General features: G+C 32.9%; 1 protein-coding gene across 1 annotated transcript; it reads left to right on the forward strand.

The window, feature by feature from the left end:
• The first annotated feature begins 3,302 nt into the window (after positions 1-3,302).
• LOC129225864 (potassium voltage-gated channel protein Shal-like) lies at positions 3,303-4,421 on the forward strand. The gene has a single exon (XM_054860386.1). The coding sequence runs from the start codon at positions 3,303-3,305 to the stop codon at positions 4,419-4,421; it is 1,119 nt and encodes a 372-aa protein (XP_054716361.1).
• Positions 4,422-16,520: the final 12,099 nt, after the last annotated feature.

Raw genomic sequence — 16,520 nt, forward strand, 5'->3', positions numbered from 1 at the left:
AAAACTAGTAATCCTCATAAATTACTAATCTTCACAAAATAAGAAAAACGTAAACAGCGAGACCATCTAAAAGAACCAAAAAACAAATTTGAACAATATAATAATAAGGGGCTAATCATTTTGTTTTACTTATTTTATTTTTAAGATTACTTGCTATTTTAGTTTAACTGCGAAGTAAATTTTTTTGGGAGCGTTGAATCAACAGGAAAAGAAAGATAGTAATGAACAAAGAAAGATTATGTAATGAAACTTGCAATGAAATATTATTTTTCTTTTTTGGAGGCAAATTTTAACCTTAGAAAAAAGAGAAATTTTTTTTCACTAATTTTCACGGGGCAAAGTGAAAAACAAAAATGTTTTTCAAGTGAAAAAGTTTCTATATGATTGGTAAAGATATTGTTGGGTACAGTAATGAATAACTAAAGAAATGAGTAAATAATGAAACAATAGACAAATAATTACATTAATAAGTACATTCATTTTTGAAAGAAAAAAATGAATAAAAAAAATAATAAACGAGGAAATAAGTGAATGAATTTACTAGTAGTATAATTAATAAATAAAGGACTGCAAATCAATTAATAAATGAATGGTTAGATAAGTGATTTAATAAGAGATTTAATAAATAAGTAAAATTAACTCTTTTACTTTGCCTCGCATGTACCTGACGCATTGCATTAACTATTAAAATAAAAACAAGCCTAATGTGAACTGAATAAGCACTGTACAAGAAATGAGTAGATGTTTATTAATGCTTAAATTGATAATTACAAAACTTTCATTATTTTATTCCCAAAAAGTATATTTAATAAGCCAAAATATAGAACACTTTATGTGTCAAATTTAAAAAAAAAATCACTCGTATTCTTATACACCACGATTTCCTGAGCTTTTTATTTTTTGATTATAATCAACTACAATGTAAATGACAAAGATAAAAAAAACTGCTTGATAGATGGCTCAGCAAACTTAAAATAGTTTACCATTTCACATTGAATAGTTGCTTCTCTTTACTTAACATTCCCCTGCATTTGTTTTGCAAAATTTTTGTTTGTAATGATCGTTCGTTCCTTTTTTTTTTTTTTTTTTTGCTATTTGTCACATTCTTTGTAAAAAGTTCTTTTGGTGGAGTGTTGTCGAATTGCATCTACCTGTTGCAATACGCATTAATGAAAAAAATAATAATTTTTCAAGCTATTCAGAACTAAAAATAGGTGTTATGGTTATACATAAAATGAACCAATGTGGACGTAGTTGAATATCGTTTAAACAAAACCAAAGTAGTTTTGAGCGAATGATTAACCTCTTGGGGGTGGAAAGACTGATGTTTCGGGTTACAGGAACGCCATCCCAATACTTAGCAATTTTTATTATACTTTTATTTCTAGTAAAATTTCTACTTTTAATATTTAAGGGCAGTTCACATTGGCACATTTTTTTAAAGTTTTCGTGCGTTCAAACACTATTTTTCTCACCTTAACATATTTCGTGATTTTTAGAGCTTTCAGTTTAAAAAACAGGAAATATCTTGATTTTTCTTGAATTGCTCTGAATATTCTAAAAGTCTTAAAGAAACTGCTACTGGTTCGTTTTAAATGTTACTATCTCTGCTATTAATGTGACAGAGTGCAGATTTTGACACAAAAAAGACCAAAAAATATGTGTCAGTGCTTATTTATTCATAGTATTTGTATTTTAAAGATGACATTTCGTTGAACAAATACTTAAAATGTAAGGAATTTTTGGCTGATCTAAATGGATTTTTCAATTTTTCAATATTGTTTTATATTTTGACAAAATTTACTTTAAATGATGGAAGTTTTAAAAAAATAATGTAAGCGCATGCTAGTGTTTACCACGATAAGAGATATGGGAAACCATTTTTACGACAAGAAATGGTACCAAACACGAAGCCAATCTTCAGTAAAAAAAAACTTTGATAAGGATAAAATAACTTGAAAATGTGAATTGTTAACAACTCTGCTTAAAAGAGATTACTATTCAGCAAATGGTTTAATCACGAAATATATTATAATTTGTTCGACATTATGAATATTTTAAGCAACATCGTAAGAAGTAAATTTTGAACGTATCCTAGTCATAACCGGGCTGTTGGTTTATTGTATGTAGTTCTCGACTCAGGGCATTAATTTCCTGCCAAGAATCGTCGCATTAATAACGAAACGAAATACGTAAAACCCTTTTTACAGCAAGCAAAGTCACCAGGCATGAAGCCAACATACAGGAACAAGTCATTGGTAAGCATGATATAGCTTATGAAAATGTAAATTGCTAGTAAAGCTGCATTTGGAAAAAGAGTTTCTTCAAACAAATTTCTTAAAAACGAAACATATTGCACTTTGTTCTAGATTTTGAGTGAATCTATTTAAAACGATATTGTTAGTAAAAAAAAATCAATGAAACATTTTTATACCGAGCAGATCTCTGTAAAACACTTTTTACGGCAAGTAATGCTACGAAACAGGGAAAAAATCATACACGTTCAAGTTTTTGCGAAGAGCTAAAACAATTCATGAAAGTTTAACTTTGAATTGATAGCAAAGATGATTTTGAAAAAAAAAAGAAAAGAAAAGAAACGCGGAATGCTATATTGTACTATCAAACAAAATAAATTGAAAACTAATTTTGCGTAATATTTATCTAATAAAATATCATTAGATAAGAATTTTAAAAGTACAAAAAGAACAAATGCTAAAATAATTCAAGTAAACATTTTTTTTTTAAGTTCTTCGCTCAGGAAAAACATTTTAAACGTCCCAAATTTTAACGAACACTAATTTAGTTTTAAAATAAGTTTTAATAATATTACATACTTTAGATAAAACAAATAAAATTTAAATCATATGGATCTAGAGCATTTAAAATGTATTTATAATAAGTGTTTTCTATTTGAATGCATTATCCCGGTCCGTCAGAACATAAACACGACAATATTTGCTTCTCTGGAGCATTAGTGTATTTTTTAATCGATGTATGTCATCTTCCGTTCGTAACATAATTTTCCGTAGCTAAAATTACTAAATTGACATCCAGTTTTCCCCTTTTCCTCGCGGCAACACTTGAAAAGTCGTAAAGATAGATCCTTGTTTAAAAATGCGCGATAAATAAGGTGCGGCACCGACACAAGAAAACGTAATTTCATATCTTGGGGTCCGTTACACACGCCGGGGAATTCGAGAGTCGGCGAGAGGGCGCCAACTTGGCGACGGGAGAGGCGGCCAAGTCGGAGCGGCGGGCCGCCGCTCCACTCGGGCCAGAGCGATGTCCCCGTGAAGAGCTCTATGGCGTCCGTGGCCGCCTGGCTGCCTTTCGCCAGGGCGGCGGCCATCGGCTGGGTGCCGATCGCCAACAAGCCGCTGCCCGCTCCGCCTGTGACCAAGGAGCAACGCAAGCGCGAGGACGAGAAGTTCGTGATCAACGTGAGTGGGCGCCGGTTCGAGACCTGGCGCAACACCGTGGAGAAATACCCGGACACCCTGCTCGGGTCGAATGAGCGGGAGTTCTTCTACGACGAGGACAGCAGGGAATACTTCTTCGACCGAGATCCGGACATCTTCCGGCACATCCTGAACTACTACCGCACCGGCAAACTGCACTTCCCCAAGCACGAGTGCCTCATGTCTTATGACGAGGAGCTCGCCTTCTTCGGCATCATCCCCGACGTGATCGGCGACTGCTGCTACGAGGACTACCGTGACAGGAAAAGGGAGAACGCGGAGCGGCTCATGGATGACCGGCTGTCCGAGGCCAATGAAGCTGACAACATGCCCCACGCCAATATCCGAGAGCGCATGTGGCGGGCCTTCGAGAACCCGCACACAAGCACTGCGGCACTGGTCTTCTACTACGTAACGGGTTTCTTTATTGCTGTCTCGGTGTTCGCGAACGTGTGCGAAACCTTACCCTGCAGCTCGAACCAGGCCACTGGGGAGAGCATGTCCTGCGGCGAGACCTACAAAGCCGCCTTCTTCTGCCTGGACACCGCCTGCGTCATGATCTTCACTGCCGAGTACCTCCTTCGGTTGTACGCCGCCCCAGATCGCTTTTTGTACACCCGCAGCGTCATGAGTGTCATCGATGTGGTGGCCATCATGCCATACTACATAGGACTCGGCATAAAGGACAACGACGACGTCTCGGGTGCCTTCGTCACCCTCCGAGTGTTCCGGGTGTTCCGAATCTTTAAATTCTCTCGCCATTCCCAAGGCTTGCGCATCTTGGGTTACACGCTCAAGAGCTGCGCCTCAGAACTCGGCTTCCTGGTCTTCTCGCTAGCCATGGCTATCATCATCTTTGCCACAGTCATGTTCTATGCCGAGAAGAACGTTGAAGACACCACTTTTACCTCCATTCCTTCCGCTTTCTGGTACACCATTGTCACGATGACCACACTCGGGTGAGTACCTCCACCATTTTCTTGCCCTACACCCCTCTTGATAGTTGTTACAAGTATATAGAACATTGAAGAGGACTGTGGTTATCATAATTTCGGGTGGTTGACTATAAAACTGAGAAAAGCTTAAAATCGTGATGTAGACCAAATATTACCTTTTTTTTTTCCTTGTGGACTACATGCTTATTTTTTCTGACTTTCGTAAATTTTCCTAGAGATCATTCCAAAAGCATCCAGTTAATCTATTTATTTTGAACGCGAAAACAATGATACGTTGTGATGCATAGTTAAAGCAAATCGGTATAAAAACAGTCAAGTAAACACACGATTTATGGAAATGTCACGGAGAAGGGTTTAGTTTTAGAGAGAATCAAAACGCATTTTAACTTAATGGCTTCAGCTAAGATGCAAAATTTCTTTTAATCTTTGACATTTCCTGGCGGTTGTGGTGAGAAGGGAAAGACGGTTTCTAATACTTATGTTAACTACAAGAGTTTTTTTCTACACGTTTACAACACAAAGAATATGTACGTTTAAGTTTGTAATACATATTCAGCTAAAGTACAGTTAGTTAACTTATATCCGTCTCGTAAAAAATGTATTTTTAAGTACATGAATTAAATTTTTGTGATAACTTGCTCAAGTAGGACTCAGTCTCGTGGATGCGTGGTTGAACGTAATGCACCCCAAATCTTTTCTTTCCTTGATGTGAAACCCATTCCGGTCTGAATATACCTGAAAGGGTTCAATATCAAGATCAGAACCCTCTTTTCTGTCAGGGTCCACACCAACAAGGGGGAGGGGACGACTAACAAGACAAAGAATATCAGAAGGATGCCAGCACGTTTGTAAAACTTTGATGATAACCTACTTTAACGGGATTCAGTCTCGTAGAACTCTAGTTAAATATCATACCAGCGTAATGCCCTGATTTTTCCCATATCTGGGATCACTTATGTAAGTGGATGGGACAGCAAGTGAATTTGATCTAGTTAGTGACCCGTTTACAGTAATTGGCACGAAAAGTCGTAAGACATCGTACGAGACTGCTATGCTTCGATGCTCGACTATACCGCCTCGCACATTTATACAAGAGATGTCTCAACAGGTACTAAAACATCCATTCATTTCGGATTTTTCCAATAATAAATTATCATTTTACTTCCCTATTGTTATTCATTTCATTTTCTTCTGGCAACGTTACCCTCACGTCTGTAAAATTTCGTTTCATTCTGACAATTTCTTCTTAATGCATCATATTTTTTTTCTTTCGTTTTGTTAGAGTTTACTTAACGAATGAAGACAATAAGCTACTTTTAGTAAATCCAAGTTAATTTGTGTTTTACAGATTTGAGGAGAAAAGTAGGACCTGAACGGTTAAAATGACCAACATTTATCTAACTTCTTTTACCTTCGTTAAACTACACTTAAAAACCACTTAAAGTGTTTGGATTTTTTGCTAGATATTTTACATTACACTCGCTGAGAGTATCTAACAATTTTTATTTGCTCCCTGTCAACGAAAAAACTAGTTCATGATTGCTTCTTTTAGGCTTGTAGATATGATGATTTTAACCAAAGTGTCAGGCAAAATGACTATACGTTGAGAAAATGAAATGACTCTTAAAATTTAGTAAGATTAATAAGAAAACGTTACACAGGCATATTTTTATGTACAGTTTAATAATTGTCATTAACCAATTTCTATCATCCTCTACGAGTATTTGTGCTGTCCTTCATAGACTCATTGGATATTTATATGATTTTACTTTCGAGTTCATCTAAATTGGGAACATTCTGAACAGTATTTCCCTTCTAATGGACATTAACTGACATATTGAAAGTTTAAAAATATATGCTGAAAAAATTCGACAGACAAAACTTTTAATCAACTTTCTACCATTGTTCTCAATTCGTATCCAGAAGCATGAAGATAATTTGTCTAAAGAAGGAGGTGTTCTGATTCTCAGAATTTTTTTTCTTACCTCAAAATTTAATGAAAAAGCAAGACACTTTCTTATCTCATGTATCTCTACTGTTCTGGAAGTAGCACCTGTACTGGCAAGGGTAAGTTCCCTCAGTAGCATGTAGATGCATTTCTTTTGTTTCAAAACTTCAAAATGCAGTTTTTGCTTCACTGGGTGATAGTGACTAGAGAAGATATGTCGGCTTGAGTGGCGTTTGCTTCTCAACACAGAAAGAGACACTTAAAATGGTTGACATTGCTTTGGAATACACAAATAGCTGAAACTAACACTACGACCACTCCACTCCACTTTACTTACACTGCTTCAAACATCTTATCTACACTTAGTTACATATCTTATATATTTTTTGAAGATAAAACCATTATGTTTTTTGAAATCAGTTGGCATTTCGGGCTGGAAACGTGACGTAGGAAAATAAAATTCTCATTTTAATAAGTATTAAATTGCAGGCATCAAATATAAAACCAGAAATGTTATCAATTTATACTTAAAGAAAGTTACCACGTAAAATGAAATAGTTTTTAAATATTTCTTATGTGGTAAATTACCTGCAAAATATTCAGTAAAACACTGAAACAAGTTTGGCAATTACTGCTTGCTTTTTTTTTTTTTTTTTGGTTGTTCTTTTTTACCTCACCACACCCTATTGTTTTTGTTCGGATAAATACGTTTCGTATAGATATAAGGTTATTGCAATTGTAAAATTTTAGTTTTTTGCTTTAAAAGAAAGAGAGATATTTTCACTTTTTTATTGGGAAAGTGAAAAATGAAATACTTATGTAATAAAATATTTTCGATTCGATTGTAAAAATATTTTTGATGTAATTAATGAGTAGACAAGAGATAAAATGAGTAAATGAAAAGATAGTGAGACAATAAACTAATGAACAAATAAATTAAATAATTAATAAACGAGGAAAATAAATTAAATAAACTTGGAAACTGATAAGAAAACAATTGAATGAATGAATAAATAAGTGAATTATTAGAGAAAAGAATGTAAATAAATTAATTAATAAGTGAATGCGTAAGTGATTCAGTAAATGATTGAAAGAGTAAATTAATGAACTAGTCCACTATAATATTAAAATCTGTTTCCGTCCGTCTGTCTGTCTGTCTGTCTGAAGATCGATCTTCTCGAGAACCAATCGGGAGTCAAACGAGATACCGATCAATTCGAAATTTTCCAAAGAAAACAATAGGACCAATTTCATAATTGTAAGACTTTTATTAGCGGAGATATTAATTAAAACGTTAATTAACATAACGTTATTCAGGAATTTTTATTTCTTTCCTGTTGCCATTTTGCATATGGGTGAGCAAATAAAATTCTAAAAATTGTTTTAAAAAGATTTTTTTGGCTGCTGTCCAAATCTTAAAACAACGTTTCCATCTAGAATTTCATTTTAAATTAGTTTAAAATTGGTTGCTCTATTCGGACATTTATCGTCTGTCCTTTCTTTTTTTTCACATTCAACGTTCTTAACTCTTTTCAGCATATGAAAAATGTTTCTTTAGTAATTTTTATTGATTGTAGTGTAAGTTTATCATTCACAGGCCTCATATTTTGGTACGTATAGGATGTGCGACTAATTATGTTTATTTTGTTGGACTTTTTACCGTCACGGGTGAGTTTTCGAATTGTAATAAATCTCTTTTTCCTTCCTGTTTCGATTTTTGCAATACAGTTTGTATCGTTAAAAGAACACGTTAAATTAAGATTGTTTGGATTTCTTTAAGTGAAACAGAGTTGAACAAAAAAGAGTGTTTTTAATGATTTTAACTAAAGCTTAATTGGAATCTGATGACTTGATATTAAATTAATGCTTATTGGTATTTAATAAGTCTTGGTGCTTTAGTTTCACGTAATCAACAAAAAAGTGTGTGTCATTTTATGTAAAAAGCTGATTGTAATTGTACATAAATATTTCAGATATATTCTATCAGATTTAATTCAGTTTAAAGTGAGCACATATTATAGTTGAGAATGCATATAATTTCATCTTTTGTGCTAATTGAAAATACTCATAACTTGTATTATTGATAAATATGATTAACCTTAAAGAGGTTTTTGCCAAAAATATGCTCTACTGGTGTTTTGCAAACCTTGCATTACGCGTAATTATTTACTCCTTAGCGCTTTAGAAACTGATGTCAGAATAATACAAAAACATCAATTGAACAGCTCTTTCATTTTTTTAAGTAGCCCATGCAACGCCGGGCACGCAGGCTAGTATTTAACTATTCCCCACAAAAAGTTAACTGATTTTGCAAAGTATTTAAAATACAAAACAGCTTAGTTTCAAATAAATAAATTCTGCACGGAATATTAGTAGGTCTCAATTAATATTTAAAATGTTAATAACAAGAACTTTATCATTTGACAATAACAAAAATATTTTTTAACTTAGAACAAAATATTACAATTTGATCATAAATTTTTAAAAAAAACTGCTAGTATTGTCGTATGTCTTTTCAGAAGTATTTTTCCCTGACTGGAATAGACTGCACAAGTTTCTACATCGCTAAAATATTATCGAATAGCAAAGTAACTAAAGCAGAGAACTAATAGCAGAGTAAATATTTCCCCATTTCAATTTGTCCCGCTATTTTACTTTTCCCCACATTCCCCTATACGGATTTCAGGAAAACTACCTTATTAGCTGAAGGAAGGCTCAGTAATATTTTTACTGTAACTTATTTAGTAATGAACCAAAAAAGCATGTTTACCCTCTTCATTGTATTTATTAAATAGAATTTTAAAATTGATCGTGTTATTAAAAATGAGTGCTTTGCTACAAAAATGCATGAAGAAGTAGAACTTCCACATAGAGCACATCAAACTGAAAAACAACATCTCTAAAGAGCCCCTTTTTTATGGAATGGAAACATTTGAAAGAGCTAATTAGAAAAAGCACTCTAATAGTGGTGAAAAAATTCGATTTTATGTCAAAGTTTTACTTTTGCATGTTTAAAACAATTTTTCTCATTGCATTAAGCATGTAATAGTGGTGATACCTATTGCGGAGTATTATTACAAATTTATTCATCGTAATTTGCAAAACAAAAAACAAATTCAAGTAACAAAACAAAAAAACAAAAAAAAAAAACGCTGCTTAGAAAAAAGTAAAAAGCACGTAACGTCACTTTATGATACGACTTCTCAATAAAAGTTTCTTTTCATTCATGTTTCCGAGTTTTCCCCAACCATAATATTTATCGATGAAACTTATATTCCTTGCAAAAAGTTAAGGCAAAAACGAAATGAATTTCTGATTTCTCCTCATGTTTCTTCATGTTGCATGAACACGACTAAAAAGACATGGTATGTCGCTTTTTTATGTTTTCTCATGAAAGTGATGGAAAACGTTTTTATTAACTCGTTAGTTTAGTGACGGTGACATATACTAATACTGATAGTATTGTTTTCAACGAATAATGTATTACAATCTGATTTAATACACATAATTTATTGTTGCAGCACAGCATACATAGATCTCACTAATACTAGTTCATGTAATATGAACGCTTCGAACTACAATTTAAAGCTTACGTTAAACCAGAAAATCACCCGTAATGGTATGACTGGTGAAAATTGTTCCTACATTTGAACGAAGCAATTGCCTGTTTGGTGATATTTTGATTGTTTAAATATTAACCCAGTAGATAGCGTTCATTGTTGACCACTTTTTCATTCCTTCCTTCCACTGAAATTATATAGTCTTACCAGTAAAATAGTTAAGTTACTGGCTCCAGTTCAGCCTTGTCACAATAAAGCCTTTCCTTGCACTTTAAACATTACCAAAACACATTATCGAACTATAATGTCCTAGCGCGAGTTTCACTGTTGATGACTTTAGAAGCGTTGCTCGTTCATTGGCTATTTATATATATGAGGATTTCAATATATCACATTTTCTTTATTTAGGTATTTATTTCTTTACTTGCTGCGTTGCCCAGCGTTGTAAGATATACCTTGAATGTAAAAGTTATGCCAAGGGATGCATGTTCAACATTCATGAAGAAATAAAAATAATAAAAGAAACAAAAAAGTGCAACATTTCCTGTTGACGGGAAAAGAAACAGGGCAGAGATGAGCAATTTTATGTCTCAAAATTTAAATTTTAACCTTTCGGTATTTTTTAAGGCTCTAAATTTCAATCATTGTTATTGATAAACACCGGCATTTCGTTTCAAGATCCGACCTTAACTGTAGATATATAAAAGTAAAACACACACACAGCCATTTTTGTATTATATATTTATTTTTATTTATTTATTTACTTACTTTTTATCTAGTTCTGTATTTGAATTTGTTGCAACAAGATGAACTACTAAAAGCTAACTTTATATAAATTAATTAGTTTTCAATAACTTTCAGCAGTCGTACTTATGCACATAAATCGCAACTATCAAATAGTATTAAGTTTCGTTTTCTCTCTTTCTTTCTTTTTTCTTCCTTTTTTTTTTGTGAACTTGTACTACTTTACAAGATTTTCTCAAACTATGATACTGACCAAAGAATTTCTTGAATCAACTGCAGTTGACCGTTTATAACAAAATGAAGCTTGAAATTATGAAATAAATGTTTCCTTTTATTTGAAAAATTATTTTTCATTGGGTAATAACACACTGAAACACTTTTCAAACCATTGATGCAAAATCAGTACTATAAACTTCAAGGGGAAAAGGAATGAATAACTACACCAATTGTAGAATACTTGTTTTTAGCAGAATTAAACGTTTTTCAATCGCAATTTGAGGCCTTTTACTTTAGGTTTGAGAAATGAAATCCTATTTTCTGCTAGTAATCAAAAAATTAATTAATGCTAAATAAAAAGAAAATATCATATATAAAAGTGCCATTTATGTCAAAAATTCAAAAATTGAGATCCATCTTTTATATTAATTGTTTGCATATTCGTTCAAAGTTATTCACTTGAAAGATTTCAATTTACCAAACCGATTACTGATCTTTTCACCCCCACGTGCGGGAAAATCAGACACAATAATTTCACCAATATTTTGTTATAGAACTTAATATTTTTAATGAGCAGGAGTAAGTACATTTTTCAGTTTTTACATTTGATACAAAGATACTTTTGACGCAGTATTATTTTTATTAAATAACTTTAATCTATTTACATGTGTCACGTGCGGGATATCTAAAGTCAACCTCTTGTAGTTTTCTTTATTCATTAATTTTTGCTCTATTAATATAGCAATAGCAAAACAAGTTGTAGGTTATGAAAGTTAAGATTTCAACGTAAAGGAAGCGGAAGCATATCTCTTTCCTTGAGCAGTAATAATTAAAACCGCTTTAAAAAAATTGTGTGTGTAGCCATTTCATTCCCGTGACGGTTCCTATCTTTACTAATAATAAAGCTGAAAGTCTCTCTGTCCGGAACTCTGTTTGTCAGGATCTCTGTGACGCGCATAGCGCCTAGACCGTTCGGCCGATTTTCATGAAATTTGGCGCAAAATTAATTTGTAGCATGCGGGTGTGCACGTCGAAGCGATTTTTCGAAAATTCAATGTGGTTCCTTTTCTATTCTAATTTTAAGAACAAAATTATCATAAGATGGACGAGTAAACTACGAAATATCATAACGTAGAACCGTAACATGGGCACAAGCCAATTGGCAAGATACGAAATTATGATAACGTGGAACCGTAACATGGGCACAAACCAATTGGCGAGATGCGAAATTATCATAACGTGGAACCGTAACATGGGTATAAGCCAATTGGTGAGAAAATTCATCATACATTATTTGTAAATATACAGGCGAACCAAAAGACCTTTTAGTTTTTCTATTACGGGCAAATGCCGTGTGGGTTCACTAGTATTTCATAAAAAAGAAAGAATTTTAAAAGGTATTTTCGAATTTTTTTGTTTAAAAAGTCAGACATACGTTTGTGATTTCTTAAGCAACAAAATTCTTTCATAAACTTTATAAATTATTACTTTTAATGAAATGTATGAAGCGTTACGTGCGGGACAAAATTACCGTTTTCCGTGGAATGGCCTTTATATACATATTTTCAAGTCACTTTGCGAGTTTTTCAAAGTTTCTCTTGTCTAACATTTTGAGTTTCTGCACATTAATTTCTTTACTATTCACGAAATTTTGTCTTAGTTTCATTCTTCGGAAGGCATAGTACACTGTTAAAAATTTTCTTGAAATTGTACGGTAAAATAATTGCCATCCATGTTGAGTAACTTAAATTGCAAAAATCCAATTACACTAAAAATTTTATATTAGAAAAAACAAGAACGCTGTGGCTTTTTGTACTGAGTAAAAAGAACAAATTGCCCGTAGTTGGTTCGAATCTGCGCTGTTGTGTTTTGAGACCGCTTTGTTATCCACCACCACCATACCAAGTGGACACGGGAAGTGAACCGGGGATGGATAAATATATGCCTTTCACCATAAGTCACGCTGTGTACAAATTGACGCTACAACCGCTTACTTTCTCCAGTTCAATGTATGGTAAAATTTGTCTGTACTGCAAACACTCCGTTTTACCGTAATGGTTACCTGAAATGTTTCTTGATTTTTTAACAGTGTATTATAATTTTGGTGTTACCAGTACTTCTTAGAAATCAACTTTGGCTGAAGAACATGCAACCTCAAATATAAAAATCGTAAATACTCTTACTACTAACAAAATTTGTAGAACGTATGGTGTGAACTAGTGGAACGTAAGTGTGAATAGGCGCAGAAGACTATGCTATCACAAGGGAGAGAACATCTGGTCAAAAATATTCGTTTGAAGTAAGTGCACATGATTCGTTTGAAGTAAGTTACTTACTCACGCCAACAGAGTGGTGCAGTGTTTAGGTGTTGGCCTAACACCTAAGGTGTTGGCCTCCCACCAGTTTCAAACTCCAGTCGGGGGATTTCCAAGATGCAGAAAATTGAAAGCGTCCTTGTATGATTGTGCGTAATTTAAAATTGTTTGTTTTTGATGAATCTTCGCAAAACCAATGCAGCTTCGCCTCAAAGAGAACCTACGTGCCTCTGCCTAGTGGGGAAGCTATGCGTCAACTTTCTCGTGGTAATTGCATCCACCAATAGAGGAGCCTTATTAGAGAACGGATGCTATATAAAGAGATCGCTATAAATATGCAAAAAAAGTAAGTCCTCCAGCACATCTCCATTAAATAGAAAAAATAATTAATTTTGAGTGAATTCATGAAGAACTGTTTGTTCTAAAGAAAGATTAAGGAAAACCTTGACTGAAAATGGAAGGACATGTACTCGGATTTGAAATCGTTTGGCTACCTTAATTCTGCATCACTATTGCAGATTTGTTAGACATTGTCGATTATGTTTTTGGACTAACGTTCTAGTAAAATGAAAATGCAGGTGGCCGTTAAAAACAACTCCACTTACTGAAGGTATAACTTCGTCAATACAAATACTAAGGAATAATTTTAAATTGAAATCCACCTTAATATTTCATTCAATTCTTTGATCAGTAAACTAGTTACTATTTCACATACAAGAATACTTGTATTTAGATAACTATTTCAAATTGTAGAACAATATTAAATTATTTCTCTTGTTAGTCAAGACATTTTACTACCTCACTTATTTTTGAATTTTTGCAGAATGTCCCCCCAAGGAAAAATAAATAAATAAGCAAATTAAAATAATTTTCTTCCACAAGTTTCATCACTTAATATTTTGAACTATAAAGAGTACATAAAAAAACTATTACATTCCGTCAAATTGTAAAATAAAATCATTTTGTTTTTGCGCCTTGCGCAGTAACAAATGGTGAATGAATTATTGAAATTGGGTATAACACTATTGAAATGGAGGTTAAAAAAATGCTTTGCTTGGAATAACCATTTATCCTCTTTGCTTTAAAAGTAACTCAAAATATTTTAAGCTTCAGTAGTTTTAATAATTCACCATAGAAAGGAGTCCATTAATTTTAAATCGCAGGGCAATGTTTTCTTGAAATAATTCTTGCAATGAAATATTTCAAGCAATGAAAACCAATAAAAAACCGAAGATTCTCGGCAACATTTTGAATTTTTGTTCTTGAATTTCTTAGCTCCTGTGATGTTCTCCGATTTCTTTTTTTTTTTTTCTTTTTTTTTCTTTTTTTTTTTTGTTTTGCAATTGAATTAGAGTTGCTAATGCTAAGTATTTTCTAATTGTTATTAAATCAGGAAATATATGTTCTTTTACACCCGTTTACGTCCTGTGACAAAATTTCTTCTGATAAAGTTTTGGAGCACCGAATCTGATTCCTTGATTCATACGATATTTCCAAACGTTTTTATGTGAAATAGTAATACTAGATTTTTTTTAATTAAGTGACAGAAAAATTTAGTTTGGAAGATGATTTGGTAAATCATTAAATCAAAAACAAGTCGAACAGTTACATAGACCTTCAGGCGAATCCAAATTATATATCGTCGCCTCAGAGCAACAGTAAGACATCTAATCCCAAAAATAACACTAAGATATCTTACTGTTGCTCCGAGGCGACGATATATTTACTGACTTAGTTCATTTGTTTGGTGGATTTTCTTCATTTTGACGTAAATATGAGCCTTTTTTCATGGATTGCTACATTTTCTGATGAAATTTATCCTTCCATCTTAATACAATAATATTTACAAAACCGAAAATAGAAAAAGATTCATGTGATAAGAAAAATTAAGAATTTGGGTTTTAAAAGATTTATTTTAAAAAGCTTACTTTTCTTCTCCAATATGTATCAACAATTTGTCGAGAAAAAAATATTCGTATTCAAAATATTTATTAAGCATGATGCGTAAAGTCATTTTAAGACCTCATATATGTGAATGAATAAAGAAGTATGAAATATTTTCTACTAGTGGTACACACACGGCTTTGCCCGTAGTAGAAAAATTAAAAGGTCTTTTGGTTCGCCTGTATATTTACAAATAATGTATGGTGAATTTTCTCGAAAATTGGTTCGTACCCATGTTACGGTTCCACGTTTGATAATTTCGTACCTCGCCAATTGGCTTGTGACCATGTTACAGTTCCACGTTATGATAATTTCGTAATTTACTCGTCCATCTTATGATATTTTGGCTCTTAAAATTGGAATAGAAAAAGAACCACATCAAATTTTCAAAAAAATCGCTTTGAGGTGCACACCCCCATGCTACAAACTAACTTTGTGCCAAATTTTATGAAAATCGGCCGAACGGTCCAGGCGTTATGAGCGTCACAGAGATTCAGACATCCTACGGACAGAGAGACTTTCAGCTTTATTATTAGTAAAGAAGTAAGTAATCTCTTGATAACTGGATGCGATTTTAATTTCTTGTGGAAACCCAAACTATTGTAACTAAAAATGCTTAAATTCTTTATTACGCTATAATTATTTGAGCATAATATTGCTATGATTTCGAAAATTTAATTTGAACACACAATTTAAGCACAATATAAAAGTTTGTTAATGAAGAACAGAAGCAGGGAGAGTTGGAATATATTTACTGTAGAAGCCGTACACTGCTTCCAACGATTAAAGTTCTAAAAATAGAAATTTCTCATCAAGTTCCACTTTGTTTATAAAATAATAGCGTAGCCTTAATGAAAGTAGGGAGGTCTCACCATTTGCTGTTAGATAATGAAAATATCGATATAATGCTGTGTTCTGAAAGGGAGCAGGATTTATATTTTTCTTTTCGCGATCTACATGCAAACGATAAATTTCGTCGTCTTTGGATGCATTAATGAAAGCGTAGCACTCTTTCTCAAAATATGTTTCCAAAATAAAGTGATTATTTCAAAATAAAAGAAAAATAATCTTTTCTCTTAAACTTGTCGTACATAGACTTCCAGCTAATGCATTTTTATATCTGGATCACTCTCAATGAATGTTTAAAAGCATACAGGAAAATATTGTTCAATTTTTAGAGTTAGCATCCAGGAATTATATCTCTAACTCTATCCATTAACACTAATGAGAAAAAAATTTAAGCATATATTTGCACTCAATCTCCGGAATTTAAAACTTTGGTTTCATTACAATATACACTACATGCATAGTAGGGGAATGTGGAGCAAAGTGAAAGAGCGGGGAAAAGTTAAATGATGAAATTTTTACACTACATTTTG

Source organism: Uloborus diversus, chromosome 7 (assembly GCF_026930045.1).
Source record: "Uloborus diversus isolate 005 chromosome 7, Udiv.v.3.1, whole genome shotgun sequence".
In the NCBI taxonomy this organism is placed as follows: domain Eukaryota; kingdom Metazoa; phylum Arthropoda; class Arachnida; order Araneae; family Uloboridae; genus Uloborus; species Uloborus diversus.